Below are 23,876 nucleotides of genomic sequence, written 5' to 3' on the forward strand. Positions count from 1 at the left end.
TGGTTGCTGTGTGTGATCACATCAGTCCAGGTGGTTTTTATAGGTGGGAGTTGAGGGAAGGAGTTATTTTATGACCTTTTAAGCCTACTTCTTCCCCTCTAGCATGAACTGCAGTGTGATAACTGGCTGAAAACAGAGCCCTACTAATTTTTAAATGGGCACAGGGAACACAGTAAGTCCTCAATGACCATATACGTTGGATTTAACAGCACTGATTTTCAGGGTCATGGGTTTTGTTAAGGGTACTTAATATTACCAATTTCTTCAAGAAATTACAGTGATCATTGTTAATAAGGTTTTATAAATAAGCATTTTTAGAAATCCATCTGGCATTTTAAGAGTCCACAGCACCTGCAGGAAGCTCCTGTCAGCACAGCTCTGGTCCCTGCTTCCTTGGCAAACAAACAGTCAGTGGCCCCTCTTTCAGTACAGTACTGACGACTGCCAGTGGCTTCTAATACTTTGCCATTAAGTATATCATTTGCAAGAGGGCTTTCCTTTCCCAACCTGTTATTACTCGTAGTTTTACTCAAGTTTTTAATGAAGAATGAATGTTTCAAGTTATTTTCAACAGATCATCTGCTGAGATCATGTGTTTTCTCCTCTAATACATTAAATGAATCATTCCCATCAACAATGTAAACATGCTCTCAAAAAAATGAATCAAAACCTCATACTTATCTCCCCTTTTTACAGTAAAATGCCATTTCTCATTCTCTTTTTAACTCAGCTCTACCAAAACTGCTCTTGTCAAGGTCACCATTCAGCAAGCCTGGGATCCTCTCAGCAAATCCGGCTGCCTCTACAGTTTATTCTGCCACTCCCCAGCGTCCCTGCAGGTCAGGGCCATGGTGACACTTAAAAGGTAAGTCAAATTGGGCCATTCCTCTGCTGAAAACCTCCAGCGGCTTTCTTCCCCTCGATAATTGCTCTTGTGGTCTCTCTCCTTTTTTCTGTGACACCCCATAGCAGAGAGCTCTCATGCCCTATCAAGCACCTTTATCTGGTTTTGTATTTCTTTCTTCCTAGCACTTCTCCCCCTCTAAGTTTGTAATTGGGGAAAAAAGATTCCCTTTGCCAATATAGCTAAAATCTTCAGTGAGACTGGCTTTGGCAGATTCTAGAATCTAGGGTTATGGTAGCCTCAAAAAAAAAAAAGGAGTGGGGCTTCCCTGGTGGCGCAGTGGTTGAGAGTCTGCCTGCCGATACAGGGGACGCGGGGTCGTGCCCCGGTCTGGGAGGATCCCACATGCTGCGGAGCGGCTGGGTCCCATGGGCTATGGCCACTGGGCCTGCGCGACGGGAGAGGCCTGCGTACCACAAAAAAATAAGTAGTAATAACTTCCTATCTTCTGTAGATACTTGTTTCTGAGGGAAAGCTTACAATACACTGCATTTCTCGTCTGTCTTCTATGTACTAAGCACTGTGTTTAATTATACAGCATGTTCTCCTTCCTAAAATTCAGAAGGCTTAAAGGTAAGAGATGACATGCATGATCCCCTATTTATTTTACTGAAGAGGCAGTCAGGATTTGAACTCAAGTAAAGTACTGTAGTCTCTGTAACCATTTACCATAAACCAGAGCTGTTCAAATGATGCAAATGTGACATTATTTTAACAGTACTGGACACCATTCTTAGAAATGTCAAAAAAAGTAAATTGAAAGAAACAATGCAGTATTTATTTTATACAGTTCAACTGGGCGCAAAGTAAAGCATCACTACAGGAAATCCTTTGTGTATGAGGTTTTGGGGTTTTTTTACATATTAATTACTCTGGATAGTTTCTGAACTCTGTTTAATAGCAGGTCTCCTTTCTTGATAGTTTCTTGGTACTGCCAGTTCTTGCTATCAGGTCTATAAGTAAATCGAAGAAAAAAATGAATTATTTACCAGTCACAGTACTTCATAACAATAGTTGACCTACTTTAAAAAGAAGGCACTCTTCTTTTAAGAGTGTCCTTTATTTTGTGCAGTATTACAAATGATACACAAACTTAAGAGTACCTGTTCGTTTCCACTATTTCATTCACTTTATCTATTTTGCAGTGTAGCCTCCCAGCAGCAATAAATCTGGAGAGTTCCCTAATTGAGAGAGAAGGGGGAAAAAAAAGCCTTTAGCATTGGCCTTATAGAGAATTCTTAGAAAAATAAACTGCACTAAATAAACACATGATTTGTCTGTCAAGGTAACACTTTGACGTGCAGTAGTTGAGAAGATGGTCTCCAGTGTACTGGAGGTGTCTTATCTACCAGAATTAACGTGACCCTACAAGTGCCTATTCATATGAAGCGTAGGTGTCAAAGAATGAAGCCATTCACAGCTACAGAAGTGCTCAGGAAAAAACCTGAAGGGGTTAGAAAAATTAAACATAAGGAGGAAAATAATGAGCTTTACTTGGGGGGGAACCTGATGAAACCGTCCAGGTTCCTTCTACTTCTTAACCTTTCCGGAGCAGGGAACTCTAAGGATTTTCAAAATCCTTCAGAGCACAGAGGGAAGGAAAGCTTTCCAATTATTTTTAAGATGGAATAACGTGCTACAATAAATTCAGATTAGGAATGTGAAAAAAGGCATTTGTGAGTATATCCCGTCACAACCTAAACCCCCTAATTTAAGACAGTTACTTAAACAACAGTCACACACCCGGCTCCACAGCAGCATCAGCAGTGAAACCCTCCATCCAGGTCTATCTACCAACCATATGACACAGAGAAGAAAGGAAATGCTCAGAAATGCACTAGAGCTACATGAAGACAGCTTTCCAATGCTGCCAAAGAGAATAAACGGAAAGCTGACTCCTTTAAGATAATCCATTTATAATATGTTAAATTTGGAGATTAATTAGGGGGAGTCCTCCTAATTAAGAAAAATCTGATTCCTAAATAAAAATTATGTGACAGATTACTGTCACAGATACTAATACTAAAACATCTTGATCCTAGCACATAAACACCAACAGGAAAGGAACTCCAAACCTTAAGAACCAAATCTCGAACGGAAGTGCCATTTCAAGTCAGTGGGGAAAGGTTGGCTTATGGAATGGTGTTGAGGCAGCCTAATTATCACAAATCCCAGAAGCCATGTAAGGAAAAAACGATAAACTCAATTATGTAAAGAGAATTTCTACATAGCAAAATACTACCAAAATCAAGTCCAAAACCAAATGAAAATGTGGCTAAAAGATGTTTGCAGTATGTCGTTGCCACTGGTCAGTCAGTGGTGAAAGCCCCACTATTCCTTTTCAATAAGGAAACTTACAATTTTGGAAAATCTGGTGATGGGCTTGAAAGATGAGCAAGTTATGCTATTAAAGATTTTAAGCTAGAGGTTATCTTATAACTAGCAAGAACTATGTGTAACAATGTTTATAGAGCATGCTCTATTGCTATACTCATTAAAAATTCAACTGTTGGTTTTTGAGTTATGTTACTGAGTGGCTTTAGGTAAAAATCTAAAAGTTAAAAAAGATCAGCACTGTTTCCAAACTCACTTGTGTTCATTTTCCAGCAATTTACATAGTTGCATCTCCAGACTGCAGCTGCGAAACCAACTGGCACCTATTATTCTGGGACTGAAGTACACAGAGAAAACTACCCAACCAGATATACCCAGCCTTGTGAGTCCTACCCAGATCCAAAAGGACAGCAGGGGAAACCTCTAAAGAAGAATCTTGATGTTATGATTTGGGAACAAGATGTAGAGAACAGCACTAGACTTGACATGCCAGCAAACTCAGGAACGCCCTGTGCTGAGGTAAGACCTCCCAGTCAACTGCTGACACCCAGGCTGACAATTCCACTGCTTCTTCCCATGCCCACTATCACGAGACTAGTTCAGCCCTTCGTTCACCACCACCACCACCCCGCCCCGCCACGACGATTAGAAGAGATTCTAAACAACTTTAACTCATCCCTTCAGATCCAACCTAGTATCTTCCCATGCTTGGCTCTGGACCCCCCCGGTGTCCATCACCACACGTTCCATCCCGTGCACCTAGGCTGCTGGTTTCTCAACCACGCTCCTAAATCTCTCTCTGCTATTTCGTCCATCTGGAATGTCCTTTTCCCCACCACTTCTTATATAAAAATCCTAAATACACAATGACAGCCAGTCTCAATGCCCACGGGAAGCCATCTGTGGTGTGCCCATTTCGGGGGCACTTCATCGCATATTCTGACTCCTAGTTATGCTCATTCTGAACTATGTGCACCAAGAGTAATCTAAGCAGAGTCTCCTTTCTGGTTACAACACCAAAGTTTAACTACTTAGTGCCCTAAATCGGTGTTCAAGTCCCATTCCCTAGATCCACATGACGTTTTTGTCACCTCCCCGTGTGCTAATCAATCAAACATATCCCAAGGTGACTCATCTTCCCCAAACAAACCACCTACCAACAAAATGGGAGCATACAGCCCATGGGTATGGTTTCTAACCTTACACACGGCAACAGAAGGCCCAGTTTCTTCAAATAATGGCCTGGTCCCCTTCTCCGACAGTATCTTATTAAGTCTAAGGAAGTGGAAGTACAATCGTTGTTCAATCGTCCAAAACCATTTTATGAGGGAAGAAAAACAGAATCTGTGAAAACCCAGGCATAAATCAGATATCACAGAAATTTCAAACAAGGCCTTTCTGGTAACAACAACTGCAGCTTGGTATGTACTGACAACCTCTGCCTCTAAAGCTGGTCTGAGACCATGAAGGGAACAACTAAACAAATACCACCAGAAATGTACCACATACCACCAGTTCAGATGCCATTGTAATGACTTGCAGTGTGTCTAACTGGTACTCCCCTGCTTCTGTGCATCTTATCCACAGCTTCAACTGAGCCTCACACTGCTCCCAACCAGTGGACACGGCTTTACCACCACTACAGCACAGTTAAGAAACTGAAGGGTAGGAAGTCCCTGCTTTTCGTGCACTGCCCACCAGAGGAAACCACTCCTCACACTGCTGCGTGAGAAGCACGTTTATAATGCCCCCAGCCCCACCCCACTAACCAGCTGCTCTTGGGCAGTGGTTACCAGACTTAATTTCACACACGAGTTCAATTCAGAAGTGAAACAAAACCAAACCAACCTAGGGAATGCAGCCTTCTATTTTAGTATGGATAACCAACAAAAACCACTATCATTACCTTTTTCTTTCACAGAAGAGAAGGAGGAAATTTCTGGCTCCATAGTTTGGGTACACTTAAGATCTGTGCATTTTACTGAATGTAAAGATTACTCAAAACCAACCCACCCACCCAAAAACAAACACTGATATGCATGCTAAGGTGACTGGGGGTGAAATGTACTGGTGTCTGACACTTCCTTTCAAGCGGTTAAAAATCAGATGGAAGGTGATAAAACAAATGTAACAAAATGTTAATAAATTACAGAATCAAGGATCTATGGAAATTTATGGTGCAACTCTTTACAATTTTCTGCATGTTTGAAATTTTTCATAATAAAATATTAGAAAAAAACCCAAAATGGCTAAAAAGTGTGGTCTTTTAAAATGAAATGCAGCTTCATTAAAAAGTGCTTTTTTCACTGTGAGCCACTGCAAACTACATCTTCAAAGTTAAAAGGCCAATGTCTGGGAACCACTTACATTAGGTACCACCTGGACAGCTCACATCCTGAACGTCTACTTCCCCCCAACTGTACTCCCACTACCCTGGGTCCAAGACACGGAACAGCTCCTCCCTGAGCTGCTGAACAGACCACCTGGTGTCCCCATCCAGCGTGTGTTAAGACAGAGCATGGAACCATGTTACCCACCAGAGGCTTAAAATGCTCCAGTGGCTCCCCCAACAGCGCCTGGATTAAAACCCAAGTTCCCCACCAGGCCCTATACGACCGTACACCGCCTGACTCCCACGGCTACCCTCCTACCCCTCACTACTGTGCTGCAGCTACGCCTCTTTCTGTGCCACTGTGTTATCTCTGTAGACTCACTTCTATCTGAAATGACTTACACGTTTATTTGCTTACTTGCCAACTCTCCCCATAACTAGAATGAAACTCCATGAAGACAGAGACCTGAAACAATGCCAACCCATTCAGTTAAGGCTTTGATACATATTTGATGAATCTCTGATTCAAGCGCTGGAAGTTCCATTTTTAACAACCAGTTTGCCCAGAATTGCAGAAGCAACCAAAAAATTGAAGGCATTAGCAGAGGAAATGGCTCTCTATCTTATACTTCACACTAGGTCCTCAGAGTCACTACTGCAGTAGCAGTGTGGCTCACAAAGGTGTGACAGAGACAACTTCTCCAGTTACTGTTAAAAGTAGACTTCTGTCCCATCTTTGCTACTACAGTAGAAACACATCATGAAAGCAGAGATAACAGATACGATTGTTTCGATATTGAAAGAAAAATTCTTAGATCTTGTTTTTATAATTGAGGGGAGCAATGTAAATGGAGAAAATATACAAGTTCACACATGCAAAGGTAAGTGTAAAAAATAAATTGACATGCTGTTATTTAAACTTACTGATCAATGAACTCCACACCAACACCGAAGGCTTCTGCCATATAGCCCAGGGTTAATGACCTGTACGACTCGAGCAACTGGCTGTACGCGTGAATCCGCATCTCTCTCACGTAGTATCGATAATGAGGAGCAAAAAGCCAGTCCTTTTTCATTTCCTGTTCCACAACAGCTGCAATGAATAAGATGACAAATTATAAGGACCTCCCTTTGGATAAACTGATTAAACTGGAGGACGGATTTATAACATGATAGAAATTAACAGCCTTTTATCTATAAAGTGTATACAGAGTATTAATGAGCAATCCACACACAGAAGTGCAAATTATTTTACTGAATATCTACTACTTACTATCACTGTTCTAAATAATGAGGATATGGTAGGAAGCCAAGACAAGATCTCTGCTGCCACAGCAACTAAATTTTCAAAGAGAAGAGAGAAATGAACAAATAAGGTACTCTCCAAAAAGAAGTTCTGTAAGGAAAATAAAACTGTGATGTGATAGTGAACAGGAGGGCTTCCACGGGATTGGACTCAACAGGGAAGACTTCTCTGAGGAACCTGCCCTGCAGAGAGCAGGAGGCTTAGAGCAACACAAAGAATGCAAAGATCCAAGGCAGGAAGAGCCTGGCTAAGCCCAAGAACAGAAAGGAGAGCAGGTTCAGAACGTAGCAGGAGGACAGCTACAAGGATATGGAAGCAAGACAGAAGATTCAAGAATATACTTATGTTTCTGGCTTGAACAAGATAAAAATCCCTGGAGAAGGAGAATTTTTTTTTTCTTGAGTTGCTTTGTGTGTGTGTGTGGCGGGGGGAGGTGGGGAGGGAAGGATTCAAACATTACACTTCAGCAGGGTTGTGGTGGAGTCCCCTGTCAGACATCCAAGTCAAAGATCCCAAGGCTTGGGTCTGGTGCTCACTGGCAAGTGTGGGGCTGGAGACATGAATCTGGAAGTCACTGCCATCCACATGTATCTGATGACAGAATTATACAGATAAGGGCAATGACCAAGCCTGGGCCAGTGAGTCACGAAGAGGCCTAACGAAGGATGAGGCAGAAGGTCCAGAGAACATACATTATCTCAAGACACTGACGTTCTGAGGTCCGTAAAAGAGGACAACCGGCAGTCGCAAGGAGTCCTGCCTGCTTGATCTGCCACTACATACACAGTGTCTGATGCCCGACACCCACTTAAAAATACTGACTCAATAACCAGCTATTTCTAAAAGACATAAAAAGATACATTTTAAAGAAAAAAAAACCTACTTACAAAACTGCATGTAAAATACATCCACACATGTTTAAAAGTGTTATGTGCTTATACCTCTGGATACAAATGCCCTTGGATGGACACCCTTGGAACCTGAAATCAGTAGTTGCCTCTAGAGAAAAGACCTGGGCAATCAAAGGCTAGAGAGAGACATTTTCTTCTTTCTATGATACAGTTTGAAAATTTTCCATGTATACAAAAAACTTCGGGGGGTTTTTTTGGTGTGTTATTTTCTGATTTTTAAAGTACATATAATGAATAAAAGTTCTGGAAGGATATATAACAATCTTAAAATGGTTCTATTCCAGAAGAAGTCTGTGTATGTGAATGTGTAAATGCATTTGGACATAGGACTTTCTCATCTCAGTTTATTTTTAATTTTTGAAAACAATCAGGTATTACCCAGAAAAGGATGCTATTTTCTCTTTCAAATAAAATATTTTCAAGTACAAAGTCTATGTATATTTGGAGAAGCAAAAAGGCTTATTTATATATAAAACCAAATAAATGCTACATGCCTTAGTACATAAAAGGAGAGAGTAAATGATACAAACGATGACTGTTGTCAAAAAGATTTAACTATCTGTCCTTTGTATTTTAAATATCTGGGAAATCACAAGCAGGCACCAGGCCCTGTCCCCGCTGTCCCAGAAGTGTGCGGACAGCAGCCACCCATATGAGACCCGCCACCAGGCACCAAGTGCTTACCCCGCTATACCAGGAAGGGCCGCTATACCTGCACACCCATATCAAGTGGATAACAGCCAGCACACACTGAGCAAAGAGGCAGCAAGCATCCAAACTAAAAGCCACCACTCGATTCCAGAGAAGAGGGCAGAGTAGAAGGATTTGAGCTCACCTACTCTCGCAAAAACACCAAAATGACAACTGCTGAACAACCACTGATAAAGAAGACTGGAACCTACCAAAACAGGTATTTCACACTCAATGAAAAGAAGAAGCCACAACAAGACAGCAGGAGGGGCACTGTTGCGACATAAACGAATCCCATTCCTGCCAGGTGAGTGACCCACAAACTGGAAAATAAATGTATCACAGAGGTTCTCCCACAAGAGTGAGAGTCCTGAGCCCCACATTAGGCTTCCCAGCCTGAGGGTCTGGCACTGGGAGGAGGAATCCCAAAAGCATTTGGCTTTGAAGCTTTGAGTACAGGAGCTCCACAGGACTGGGGGGAACAGAGACGCCACTCTTGGAGGGTGCACACAAGGTTTCATGTACACTGGGACCCAGCACAAAGCAGCAACTCCATAGCAGCCAGGGCTAGACCTAACTGTGAGTCTTGGAGGGTCTCCTGGGGAGGCAGGGGTTGGCTGTGGCTCACACCAATCAGTAGTCTCTGGGGGGAGGCCACAGAGACTGCTGATCAGCATGAGCTCTCCTGGAGGTCACCATTTTGGCATCAAGACCTGGCTCTACCCAACAGCCTACAGGCTCCAGTGCTGGAAAGCCTCAGGTCAAACAACCAGCAGGATGGGAACACAGCCCCACCCATCAGCAGATGGCTGCCTAAAGCCATACTGAGCTCCCAGCCACCTATAAACACACCCCTTGACACTGCCCTGCTCACCAGAGGGACAAGACCCACCAGTGAGCAGGCACCAGTCCCTCCCACCAGGAAGCCTGCACAGCCTCAGGACCAACCTCACCCACCAGAGGGCAGACACCAGACGCAAGACGAGCTACGACCCTCCAGCCTGCAGAAAGGAGGACGAGCTACGACCCTCCAGCCTGCAGAAAGGAGACCACAAACACAGGAAATCAGACAAAACGAGAGCAGAGAAATGTGTTTCAGATGAAGGAACAAGATAAAAATCCGTAAGAACAACTAAATGAAGAGGAAGTAGGCGACCTACCTGAAAAAGAATTTACAGTAATGACAGTAAATATGATCCAAGATCTCAAAAAGAATGGAGGCACAGACCGAGAAGTTACAAGAGATGGTTAACAAAGAGAAGATTTAAAGAATAAACAGAGATGAACAATACAAAAACTGGAATGAAAAATAAACTAGAAAGGATCAACAGCAGAATAACTGAGGCAGAAGAACGAACGAGTAAGCTGGAAGACAGAACGGTGGAAATCACTGCCACAGAACAGAGTAAAGAAAAAAGAATGAAAAGAAATGAGGACAGCCTCAGAGACCTCTGGGGTAACGCTAAATGCACCGACATTCACATTATAGGGGTTCCAGAAGAAAGAGAGAGAGAGAAAGGGCCTGAGAAAATATTTGAAGAGATTATGGCTGCAAACTTCCCTAACATGAAAGGAAACACTCACTCATGTCCAGGAAGCACAGAGAGGCCCATACAAGATAAACCCAAGGAGGAACACTCCAAGACACATATTAATCAAACTAACAAAAAGTAAAGACAAAGAAAAAATACAAAAAGCAACAAGGGAATAGCAACAAATAACATACAAAGGAACCCGCATAAGATTATCAGCTGATTTTTCAGCAGAAACTGCAGGACAGAAGGGAGTGGCATGATATATTTAAAGTGATGATAGGGAAAAACCTACAGCCAAGAATACTCTACCCAGCAAGGCTCTAGCTCATATTCGATGGAGAAATCAAAAGCTTTACAGACAAGCAAAAGCTAACAGAATTTAGGACCACCAAACCACCTTTACAACAAATCCTAAAAGAACTTCTCTAGGCAGAAAAGAAAAGGCCACAACTAGAATCAAGAAAATTACAAATGGAGAAGCTCACTGGTAGAGGCAAATACAAAGTAACGGTAGGTAATCACCCACACATATATATGATATCAGAACCAGCAATTGTGAGGAAAGTACACAGGCAGGATATTGGAAATGCATTTGAGATTAAGAGATCAGCAACTTAACACAATCCCATATCAAAACCTCATGGAAATTACAAACCAAAAATCTACAACAGAGACACAAAAAAGAAAACGCAATCCAAACACATCACTGAAGATAGACATCACAAGAGAACGAAAGAGGAAGGAAAGAAAAGAAGACCTTCAAAACCAAATCCAAAACAATTAACAAAATGGCAATAAAACATTCATATTGATGATTACCTTAAACGTAAATGGATTAAATGGTTCAACCAAAAGACACAGACTGACTGAATGGGTATAAAAACAAGACTCGTATATATGCTATCTACAAGAAATCCACTTCAGATCTAGGGACACATACAGACTGAAAGTGAGGGGATGGAAAAAAGGTATTCCATGCAAATGGAAATCAAAAGAAAGCTGGACTAGCAATACTCATACCAGACAAAATAGACTTGAAAATAAAGACTGTTACAGGAGACAAAGAAGGACACTACATAATGATCAAGGGATCAATCCAAGAAGATGTGACAGTTGTAAATATATATGCACCCAACACAGGAGCACCTCAATATATAAGGCAAATGCTAACAGCCATAAATATGGGAGAAACTGACAGTAAGACTATAATAGCGGGGGATTTTAACAACCCCCTTTCGTCAATGGACAGATCATCCAGACAGAAAATCAATAAGGAAACACAGGCATTAAACGACACATTAGACCAGATGCACTTAATTGATATTTACAGAGTATTCCATCCATCCGAAAGCAGCAGAATACACATTCTTCTAAACATTCTCCAGGACAGATCACATCTTGGGCCACAAATTGAGCCTCAGTAAATTTAAGAAAAGTGAAATCGTATCAAGCCTCTTTTCCAACCACAGCGCTATGAGATTAGAAATCAGTTACAGGAAAAAAAAACTGTAAAAAACACAAACACATGGAGGCTAAACAATATGTCACTAAACAACCAACGGTTCACTGAAGAAATCAAAGAGGAAATCAAAAATTACCTAGAGACAAATGACAATGTAAATAAACATGATGGGCCAAAACCTTTGGGACACAGCAAAAGCAGTTCTAAGAGAGAAGTTTACAGCAATACATTCTTACCTCAGGAAACAAGAAAAATCTCAAATAAACAACCTAACCTTATACCTAAAGCAACCAGAGGAAGAACAACAAACAAAACCCAAAGTTAGTAGAAGGAAAGAAATCATAAAGATCAGAGCAGAAATAAATAAAATAGAGACAAAGAAAACAATAGAAAAGGTCAATGAAACTAAAAGCTGGTTCTTTGAGAAGATAAACAAACTTGCTAAACCTGTAGCCACACTCATCAAGAAAAAAAAGGAAGAGGACTAAAATCAATAAAATGAGAAATGAAAAAGGAGAAGTTACAAGGGATACCACAGAAATAGGAAGGATCATAAGAGACTACTACAAACAACCATATGCCAATAAAATGGACAACCTGGAAGAAATGGACAAATTCTTAGAAAGACACAACCTTACAAGACTGAACCAGGAAGAAATACAGAATATGAACAGGCCAATCACAAGTACTTAAATTGAAACAGTGATTAAAAAACTTCGAAAAAACATAAGTCCTGTCTTCACAGGTGAATTCTATCAAACATTTAGAGAAGCGTTAACACCTGTCCTTCTGAAACTCTTCCAAAAAATTGCAGAGGAAGAAACACTCCCAAGCTCATTCTATGAGGCCACCCTCACCCTGACACGAAACCAAAGATACCACAAAAAAAAGAAAATTACAGGCCAGTATCACTGATGAACATAAACACAAAAATACTCGACAGAATACTAGCAAACCAAATCCAACAATACACTAAAAGGATCATACACCATACTCAAGTGGGATTTATCCCAGGTATGCAAGGATTCTTCAATATCCACAACTCAATCAGTGTGATACACCACATTAACAAACTGAAGAATAAAAACCATATGATCATCTCAATAGATGCAGAAAAAGCTTTTGACAAAATTCAACACCCATTTATGATAACAGCTCTCCAGAGAGTGGGAATTGAGGGAACTTACCTCAACATAATAAAGGCCATATATGACCAACCCACAGCTAACATCATTCTCAACAGTGAAAAGCTATAAGCATTCCCTCTAAGATCAGCAACAAGGCAAGGATGTCCATTGTCACCACTTCTATTCAGCATAGTTTTGGAAGTCCTAGCTATGGCAATGAAAGAAAAAGAAATAAAAGGAATCCAAATTGGAAAAGAAGTAAAACTGTCACCGTTGGAGATGACATGATACTATACATAGAATAGATGCTACCAGAAAACTACTAGAGCTCATCAATGAATTCAGTAAAGTTGCAGAATACAAAATTAATACACAGAAATCCCTTGCATTCCTATATACTAACAACAAAGGATCAGAAAGAAAAATTAAGGAAACAATCCCATTTTCCATCACATCAAAAAGAACAAAATACCTAGGAATAAACCTACCAAAGGAGACAAAAGACCTGTACTCTGAAAACTCTAAGACCCTGAAGAAAGAAACTGAAGATGACACAAACAGATGGAAGGATATATACCATGTTCTTGGATTGGAAAAATCAATATTGTCAAAATGACTGTACTACACAAGGCAATTCAGTGCAATCCCAATCAAATTACAAATGGCATTTTTCACGGAACTAGAACAAAAAAATTTTTTACTTTATGTGGAGACACAAAAGACGCTGAATTGCCAGAGAAATCCTGAGAAAGAAAAACAGAGCTGGAAGAATCAAACCCTCTGTCTTCAAACTATGCTACAAAGCTACAGTCATCAAGACAATATGGTACTGGCACAAAAACAGAAATATAGATCAACAGAGCAGGACAGAAACCCCAGAAATAAAAACTCAGGCACTTATGGTCAGTTAATCTACAACAAAGAAGGCAAGAATATACAATAGAGAAAAAACAGTCTCTTCAATAAGTGGTGCTGGACAGCTACATGTAAAAGAAATTAGAACATTCTCTAACACCATACACAAAGATAAACTTGAAATGGATCAAAGACCTAAATGTAAGGTGGACACTATAAAACTCTTAGAGGAAAGCATAGGCAGACCACTCTTTGACATAAATCACAGCAATATGTTTTTTGATCACCTCCTAGAGTAATGAAAATAAAAATAAGAATAAACAAATGGGACCTAATTAAACTTAAAAGCTTCTGTGCAACAAAGGAAACCATAAACAGAAGGAAAAGACAACCCACAGAATGGGAGAAAATATTTGCAAATGAAGCAACCTACAAGGGATTAATCTCCAAAGTACACAAACAGCTCACACAGCTCTACGTCAAAAACAAACAAACAAACAATGTAGTCAAAAAATGGGCAGGGCTTCCCTGGTGGCACAGTGGTTAAGAATCCGCCTGCCCACATAGGGGACATGGGTTTGAGCCCTGGCCCAGGAAGATCCCACACGACATGGAGCAACTAAGCCTGTGCACTACAACTGCTGAGCCTGCGCTCTAGAGCCTGCAGGCCACAACTACTGAGCCCATGTGCCTAGAGCCTGTGCTTCTCAACAAGAGAAACCACCGCAATGAGAAGCCTGCTCGCTGCAATCAGAGGAAAGCCCACACACAGCAACAAAGACCCAACGCAGCCAAAAACAAACAAAAAAAAAGGGCAGAAGATCTAAACAGACATTTCTCCAAGGAAGACATACAGATGGCCAAAAAGCACATGAAAAGATGCTCAACATCGGTAATTATCAGAAAAGTGCAAAGCAAAACTACAATGAGGTATCACCTCACAAGGGTCAGAATGGCCATCATCAAAATGTCTACAAACAATAAATGCTGGAGAGGGTGTGGAGAAAAGGGAACCCTCCTATACTGTTGGTGGGAATGTAAATTGGTGCAACCATTATGGAGAACAATATGGAGGATCTTTTAAAAACTAAGTATAGAACTACAATATGATCCAGCAATCCCACTCCTGGGCATATATCCAGAGAAAACCATAATCTGAAAAGTTACCTGCAACCCAAAGTTCACTGCAGCACTATTTAAAATAGCTAACACACGGAAGCAACCTAAATGTCCATTGACAAAGGAATGGATAATGAAGGTGTGGTACACATATACAATGGAGTATTACTCAGCAACAAGAAAAGAATGAGATAATACCATCTGCAGCAGCATGGATCTACAGATTATCATACTAAGTGAAGCAAGTCAGACAGAGAAAGACAAATATATGGTATCACTCATACGTGATATCTAATTTAAAAAAAAAGATACAGGGCTTCCCTGGTGGCGCAGTGGTTGAGAGTCCACCTGCCGATGCAGGGGACACGGGTTCGTGCCCCGGTCCGGGAAGATCCCACATGCTGTGGAGTGGCTGGGACCGTGAGCCATGGCTGCTGAGCCTGCGCGTCCGGAGCCTGTGCTCCGCAACGGGAGAGGCCACAACAGTGAGAGGCCCGCGTACAGCAAAAAAAAAAAAAAAAAAAAAAAAAAAAAAAGATACAGGGCTTCCCTGGTGGCGTAGTGGTTGAGAGTCCGCCTGCCAGTGCAGGGGACACGGTTCGTGCCCCGGTCCAGGAAGATCCCACATGCCGCAGAGCGACTGGGCCCGTAAGCCATGGCCGCTGAGCCTGCGCATCTGGAGCCTGTGCTCCGCAACGGGAGAGGCCACAGCAGTGAGAGGCCCGCGTACCGAAAAAAAAAAAAATAAATAAAAAATACAAGTGAACTTACTTACAAAACAGAAACAAACTTACAGATATCGAAAATAAACTTATGGTTACCAAAGGGGAAACAAGGAGGGGGAGGGATAAATCAGGAGCTCGGGTTGAACATATACACACTACTATATATAAGATAGATAACCAACAAAGACCTACTGTATAGCACAAGGAACTCTACTTAATATTTTGTGATAACCTATATGAGAAAAGAATCTAAAAAAGAATGAATATATGTATAACTGAATCACTTTCTTGTATGCCTGAAACACATTGTAAATCATCTGTACTCCAATAAAATTAAAATATTTTTTAAAAATAAAAATAAAAAAATATCTGGGAAATGAGTAAATTTTAAAAGGTTGCCAGTAGGGATGGGGAAGATGGGAAGAGGTTACCTCAACCATTCAAAAGTTTCCAAAAGCCATCAATTTCATCACACTAGCATAGCACTTCCCCCCATTTTGCTCTTACATTACAGTTACACAGAGCACTCACTAACATACGGGCACTGTGCTGGTGTCAAGGTCACTACAAAGGAAAACAGCATAAGGTCTACTCCTAATTGTCCTAAGTAGCAGTACAGAAAAACTCTAAAAAAGAATCACAAAATAATTTGCTGTTTAAAAAATGGGGCAGGGAATTCCCTGGCGGCCCAGTGGTTAGGACTCTGTGCTTTCACTGCCAAGGGCGTGGGTTTGATCCGTGGTCGAGGAACTAAGATCCTGAAAGTCACGCGGTGTGGCCAAAAAATAATGATTAAAAAAAAAAAAATTGGGGCTTCCCTGGTGGTGCAGTGGTTGAGAATCTGCCCGCTAATGCAGGGGACACGGGTTCGAGCCCTGGTCTGGGAAGATCCCACATGCCACGGAGCAACTGGGCCCGTGAGCCACAACTACTGAGCCTGCGCATCTGGAGCCTGTGCTCCGCAACAAGAGAGGCCGTGATGGTGAGAGGCCCGCGCACCGCGATGAAGAGTGGCCCCCACTTGCCACAACTGGAGAAAGCCCTTGCACAGAGGCAAAGACCCAATACAGCAAAAATAAATAAATTAATTAATAAACTCCTGCCCCCAACATCTAAAAAAAAAAAAAAAAGAACTGTTGTGTTAGATAACACGCAGAACATGTAGCCTAGGCCTGGATTTAAAAAAAAAAAAAAAATTAAGTAAGTAAAAATAGGGCATTTGACCAATAAGCACATTACAAAATATGCAGCATCACTAGTCATCAGAGAAATGCAAATCAAAACCGTAAGATATCACTTCACACCCACTAAGATGCCTATGATCAAAAAGACACACAATAACAAGTATTCGATGTGGGGAAACTGGAACTCTCACACACTGCTGGTGGGAATGTAAAATTGTGTAGCTTCTTTGGAAAACAGTTAAGCAGTTTCTCAAAAAGTTAATCAAAGAGTTACCACATGACACGCCAATTCCATTACTAGGTATATCCCCAGGAAAAACTAGACATTGTGTCCACACAAAAACTTGCACATAAACATTCATTACAGCATTATTTATAATGTATCCATCATCTGATGAATGGATAAATAAAATGTGGTATATCCATGCAATGGCGTTATCATTCAGCTATAAACTGAATGAAGCACTGATACATGCTACAGCATGGATGACAGTAAAAGCATTATGCTGGGCAAAAGAAGCTAGGCACAAAAGGCCACATATTGTGTAATTCCATTTATATGCAATGTCCAGAATAAGCAAATCCATGGAGATAGAAAGACTAGGGGCTGGAATCGGGAATGGGAAGTGACTGCTAATGGGTACAGAACATCTTTTGGGGTGATGAAGATGTTCTGGAATTAGTGGTGTAGCTGCACACCTTGTCAATATACTAAAACCACTGAACTTACACACTTTAAAATACTGAATTTTATAGTGATTTACATCTCAATAAAAAAAGAGAATGGGGCATAAAATAAGACCAGGAATGCAGAGAAGGGATTTAAAAAATTTTTGGACTGAAGGAAGAAGGGAAAAGCGCCACATTTGAGCAGAATAATGATGAGATCCACACGCATAAAAAAGGGAGAAGGGCAATTCTGCAGTACAACCTTGGGTGCAAACCCACCCATCGTGCACATATGGGAAGATAGGGCCATGCAGGTCGTTCACACCTGAGGAGCCCTGTTCCCCCACTGCATGAGGGGAGTAGTATGAATTCCCATAAAGCAGCCTAACTTTATGCAGAAAGCACTCCATAAACACTGGGCCAAAACCTACTCCAAACACAGAAGACCATCATTTGGAGTCCTCCTATCCCATGTTGTGTAAATTCTACCTACTTATTAACCAAATACTTCCTGAAACTTGCAGCACAAACAAGAGAATTATCAATGCCAAGTTCTTTAAGTTTTAGGAAAATCATCTGGGAAGGACCCCTGGGCTGAACACCACAAGCACTTTCAACAGATTGTCTCAACCAACATCCCTTGAAAATGATTTGCAAATTGGCACAAAGGTTTAGTTGTTGCATAAATAACCCACTGCTGAATTCAACTCAATTAACATCAACTCAATCAAAAGGAGATTCAAGATCTGAATTCTAAAACTCAGCACTTCGAACCATTTGCTCACTTTCTGCCTTACATCCCAGAAAGACTCTAAACCAGGGGTCAGGCAAACTTCCTCGGCAAAGGGCCAGACAGTTGATATTTTTAGCCACTGAGAGCCAAAGAGCTGTCACGTAATTTTCTTTGTCCTGTTTTGTTAAACGATCCTTAAAAAATGTAAACATCAATCTTACCTCCTGGACCACACAAAAGCACTTGATCAAAGTCTGCTAACCCCCCTATGAACAAGATGGGCAAAAGATTAGCTGTACTGACCAAAGACCTACAGCTGTCTGCACACTATATTTTTCATATATGTGAAAAATCATCTTAGGTTATCCGCAAACAGGGTCAGAAATAAGATGAAGACAGACAGTCAAAACGAGCAACTCTATCCTTACCTAATGATTGGAAGAAAACTGAGTAACGGCATTCATAGAGTGAAAACAGATACTGCCGAACTGCCGGAAGACTGTGCAACACTTCCAGAATCTCTGCTCCTTTAATTACCTAGAAATTTTTTTAAAAAACAAATATGTGCTTTAATGATTTTTGTGTATTTAAGGTGGAAGAGCACGGGGTACTCTTTAAATATGATTCAGTCATTACCTTTTCCCTGAGATCTGGTCTTTCTAAAGCAATCATGCTGACATAGACAGTGTAAGTCACAAAGGTTTTATAATCCATCAGTTCATAGGACGTAAATGTTGAAACTGTGTCAAGGAAGAGTTCAGCTGCCTGTTTGAAATCACGAATAGCCACACAATAAAGACCTTGATATACTTTTAGGCGGTTTCTCCGGTCCCAGTCTCCTCCTTCCTCTATCAAGCTATAAAATACAAAACAGTAAGGTGATGATCTGGAAATAAACAGTGCCACTTTTTACAAGTTTTGTGTTATTATGAAAGAGAAAACAGCTTTTAACAACTTAAACCAAAAAGAAATATTTAAAGAGAACATTTCTGTAAGTAAGAACATTAATTACTTGACCAAATTTACTAGTTGGAAACAAAAGAAAATAGGTAAATTTCTTATATCAATTTCTTATCTGTAGCATCATAATTTAGAGGGAATAAATCCCCACTGCTACAACGCACCTTCTGGGGACTTCCCTGGTGGTCCAATGGTAAAGAATCCACCTTACAATGCAAGGGACGCGGGTTCCATCCCTGGTCAGGGAACTAAGACCCCACATGCCGTGTGGCAACTGAGCCCGCGCGCCGCAACTACTGAGCTCGCGCGCCTCAAGTAGAGAGCCCGTGTGCCACACTACTACAGAGCCCATGCGCCCTGGAGCCTGCACACCACAGCTAGAGAAGAGAAAACCTGCATGCCACAACTAGAGAAAAGCCCACACACCACAACGAAGAGCCCGCATGCCACAATGAAAAGATCCTGCGTGCCTCAACAAAGATCCCGTGTGCCGCAACTAAGACCCGACACAGCCAAAAAATAAATAAATAAAATAAATAAACATTAAAAAAATGAAAAAATAAAATTCACCTTTTGGCCTTTTCTGTGTTCCGGGTGATGAGGTCATTATCCATGTAAAATAAGCCAATTCTAAGGAGATAGAACACAATATCCAGTCGGTGACCCAGGGCCACGGTTTTGTCATATGTCTTGCGAAAGGCTGTCAGAGCGCCTTCCTGTCAAGAGAACCAAGGCAACAGGTGAGAAAAGGTTAAAAGTTTCAAAAGCTATCAGCTGTCTAGGATTTTCTTAGCAAGGAGTTGGGGAAACATGTAGGAGTAGAGATAGAACAGTATGGCCATGAGCTGATACTTGTTAAAGCTGGGCGATAATTGCATGGGGTTCCTTATACGATTCTCTCCACTTTTATAAAAAAGACATCAACTGTGTCTAAGCATATACTTATATTCTAGAAAACAATGGAAGAAACACATTCATAATTTATTCACCATTATTTCAGTATTCTTCTTTGTTCTATATACTCAATATTTTTTCCTTTAACAATTACAATACACTACTGTAAAATTACTGTAAATTGTCAATCACCTAAAGGGTAATAAAAATTTTATCTTAATCACTGAGTACTAGAACACAATTGAGTATTTAAATATACAATTCTATCTCAAATCATTGTGGAAAAAAATGTTTTTATTGCTTTTAAAACATGAACATGTGGGACTTCCCTGGCAGTCCAGTGGTTAAGACTCTGAGATTCCACTGCAGGGGATGCGGGTTTGACCCCTGGTTGGGGAAGTAAGATCACACATGCCACGTGGCCTGGCCAAAAAACAGAGAAAAAACTACCACCACCACCACCAGCAAAAAAAAAAAAAAAAAAAACCAAACCAAAACCAAAACAAACAACCCCCAAAAACAAAAACAAAAAAATGAACATGAATAAAATTATTTGTTTATACTTGGTACTTTTTAGTACGTGTCTGGCTTTGTTTTATGTAATTATTAGTTATGCCTCATACATTTCTAATAAGAGACTGGCAAGACAGTAATGGGCACACCCAGTACTAAGATCTTGGTTTTTAAATACTATCCCCCAATAAAAGAAACCAGGGACCCTAGGAGAAATGGATGATTCCACGTTTGGAGAATGAAAATAACAGGTGAGCCTGTGACATCTTGTTATAAGGAAGACCAAGGAGATCATGTCAAAAGGATCAAGAAACCATCTTGAAGGAACCTGCACTAACAAACTTGTAGCAAACTGAGCACCGGAAAGAATAATGACTGTAATCAATACAACACAGTGAATAATAAAAATCCACTAAGTCCATTATTTAGTAATAGTACACAAAATAAAATGTTAAAACAAGAAAGTAAACAGGAGGGAAAAAAGACAACTCTTCTTTTTAGAAGAATGCTATTTAACAAATATGGAACATATTATTAGAACATCACCGATTTACAACCCCCTGATGTTGATTCAAACATATCCCTATTGAAATTCCTTAAGGCCTGAATCAAAAGCTTTAAGTTTCACATTCACGTGTAATAATGCATCCTCTTTAAGACCAAACCAAAGCAAACCACACACAGCCTAGAAAGCCACACAAACTACTAGCTATTTTCAAACTGTTCTGTATTTTCCAACTTTTTTACAATGACCAAAGCTTTTTTTTTTTTTTTTTTGCGGTACGCGGGCCTCTCACTGTTGTGGCCTCTCCCGCTGTGGAGCACAGGTCCCGGACGCGCAGGCCCAGCGGCCATGGCTCACGGGCCCAGCCGCTCCGCAGCATGTGGGATCCTCCCGGACCGGGGCACGAACCCGCGTCCCCTGCATCGGCAGGCGGACCCTCAACCACTGCGCCACCAGGGAAGCCCCAAAGCTTTTTTTTTTTAAACCCTAAATTTATAATCAGAAGAAAAAAAACTTGTTTTAAATTTAAACTAAATAATAATAGCTCGTATCATTTAACATTTCAGCACTTTGCAGCAGGCACTAGTCTAAGCTCTTTGCCCCTAGGCACTATCATTATCCCTATTTAACAGATGAGGAAACTCATACAGAGGAGTAAATCATGATTACTGAAGTCAGAAATACAACCCAGGCACTCTTATCCAAGAGCTCACACTATTTAGTTTTTTTATATTGACACCGTGTCATCCATTATGTAAATACTTCAGGGTGCACTGCTTAAAATTAGGACATTCAAAGCCCATCCTCTTAACCACTATTACAGAACTACTAAGTTCAAAAATTTAAAAGATCCAATGCTTGTGAGTATCCCTCTTGTGCCCTGATAGTGGAGTATAAATTAGGTTGGCTGCTGTGCGGGAGAACAGGCCACACATACTAAGATAAAAACTGTTCTTCGTCCCAGAGATTTCATCTCATAGAATACACCTTAGAGACACATGAGCATATATACACAAAGAGGCACACACACAAGCATGTTTTTACAGCAGTGGCTTGTCCTAGCAAAAACAGCTGAAAACAACACACATACCCAACCACTGAATAGCTAAGTAGACTACAGCACAGCCCTACAATGGACTACTAGCTAGCAGTTAACCAGAATGAGCAAGATTTATGCACATTAACATGGGAAGTCACTCAGATATAATGCTGAATGAAAAAGTAAACGGGACAACATGAGTACACTATGATTCCATTGATCTAAAACAAACTTTTTAAACCAATACTACCTAATTTCTACAAGTACATACACATGCCTGTAAATGTACAATAAAAGAATTTACAAGATTATCTCTGAGGAGATAGAGAATAAAGAAAAACCAAATAGAACTTCGGCATTAACTATAATATTTTAGTTTCTTACAAGGAGACGATTACCTGTGTAAACAATAATTTTCAAAATGCACCAGAACCAATGCTTCCCAACCAGGATACGTTACAAAAGTGAACTACTGAGAATGATCCCAATTTTGTAAAAACAGTAAATAAACAAACATCTCCGAACAGGCACTTGTTTTATTGGCATAGAGAGGGAGAAGAATACACACCGGCTGCTGTCTGGGGGCAGGTGACAGAGTGGGTGTAGCAAGAAAACTACTAACTTTTTCTTTATTAATTTTTTGCACTGATTCACTAGTTCAGGTAAGCAGGTTACCTCTGCACTTAGTGGAAAAGGACGTTAGTTTTTAAAATGAGACATTACTAACCTTGCACAGTGCCCATTTCAGGCTCTACAGAGAGGGGAGGCCATCTCACTCACCTTGTCACCTATCCGGCAGAGGTACTCGGCCTTTGCCATCATCGCGTCTCGGATTTCGCTCTCTCCCAGATTCTTCTCCGCATCTTCCAGCTCCTCGTCCAAACGTTTCAACTCGTCTTCGTTTGCCTTCTTCATTTTACTGAGCAGGTCCACGTCCATCTGCCAGTCAAGGGATTTGCACAAGGCTTCGTAATAAGGAGCCATGTCTGAGAGCGAACAAGAGGGATGTGACTTAGGAGTGAGGCCCCGTCCTGCCCTAACCTCACTGTCTACCCACTCCTTCCTCGTACACAACTGCGAGGTCATCCACCAGTCGCCTACCTGCCAGGAGGAAGGGATGGGACAGAGCTTGGTAAAGGCCTGGGCGGTCAGCATCGGGGCCAGACCTGTCACCGACGCCCTCTACTAGGGCCGGGGGGAGGACAACCTCGGTTTGCCTCTCGGCGGCTTCTATTCCCCCAGTCTTCCAGCAAGGGAAAGGCTAAGCTTGTTGACACACACACACACACACACACACTCAGACACGTGCGTACAACGGTACAGGGCCCGCTGCCATTCACTGCTAGGAAGGGCGAAAGGAACCGACCCAAGTTTCCCCTCCACCCGCAACGCTGAAGTCCCCGAGACCAGTCGCTTATGACAGTAAGTCATGTCTCTCTTCCGTGCCTGGCACGGGGCTCAACACCTCAGGATCCGCCCGCCCCGCCCTGAGGCTGGCCCCAGGGTGGGAGGCGCACAGAGATGCAAACCTCTGAGGGCAAGGCTGGAGGTCCCAGAAGGCGCCCCCGACAAAAGGAAAGCCCCGAGGGGCGCAAAGGCCAGGTCTGGTCTCGGGGACCCCGTCGGAGGGGCGCCCCGGGGTCGCGAGCCCCGTCGGGGAAAACCCCGCAGGCTCGGGAGCGCGGGGCCGCCCAGGCCTAGGCCGCTGACTCGGCTCTCGCGCCGGCCTCACTGTTATCGCGGACGGCTGCCATCAGCTCGTCGCGCACGGCCGCGTCCCCGCGGTGCTCCGGCAGGCTGAGCAGGAAGCGCAGCTGCGCGATGCGTAGGTCCGGATTCTTGGGCAGACCCTCCTCTTCCAGGTTCTCCAGCGGCATCGCGACGGCGAGGGTGGCGGCTCGAAACAAACGGCAACTCAGCCTGGTCCCGCGGCGGCGTCGGCAGCGGCGGAAGTCGAAAGAGTCCGCGACTGCTCCCGGTCGCCTCCAGCCCGGCTTCCGGTCCAGGGTCCCTCTCCGCCCATAGCGTCTCCTGCTGGACACGCCCGGGAATGCCTCACCCGGCCCGAACGCGGGCGCC

General features: G+C 42.0%; 1 protein-coding gene and 1 long non-coding RNA gene across 2 annotated transcripts; one reads left to right on the forward strand and one right to left on the reverse strand.

Annotated features, from left to right (window-relative positions):
- The first annotated feature begins 734 nt into the window (after positions 1-734).
- On the forward strand, positions 735-5,431 carry LOC132497035 (uncharacterized). The gene is made up of 3 exons (XR_009533560.1): positions 735-865; positions 3,512-3,757; positions 4,826-5,431. It is a non-coding gene; the product is annotated as an uncharacterized LOC132497035 (long non-coding RNA).
- Positions 1,657-23,762, reverse strand: PSMD6 (proteasome 26S subunit, non-ATPase 6). Its single transcript, XM_060109895.1, has 8 exons — positions 23,530-23,762; positions 22,578-22,783; positions 19,417-19,562; positions 18,523-18,742; positions 18,315-18,423; positions 6,495-6,663; positions 2,008-2,085; positions 1,657-1,857 (listed from the first exon to the last, which is right to left on the reverse strand). Exons 1-8 carry the CDS (start codon positions 23,672-23,674, stop codon positions 1,761-1,763), a joined length of 1,170 nt encoding a protein of 389 aa, XP_059965878.1. The 5' UTR covers positions 23,675-23,762; the 3' UTR covers positions 1,657-1,760.
- Positions 23,763-23,876: the final 114 nt, after the last annotated feature.

Source organism: Mesoplodon densirostris, chromosome 10 (genome assembly GCF_025265405.1).
Source record: "Mesoplodon densirostris isolate mMesDen1 chromosome 10, mMesDen1 primary haplotype, whole genome shotgun sequence".
Lineage (NCBI taxonomy): Eukaryota > Metazoa > Chordata > Mammalia > Artiodactyla > Ziphiidae > Mesoplodon > Mesoplodon densirostris.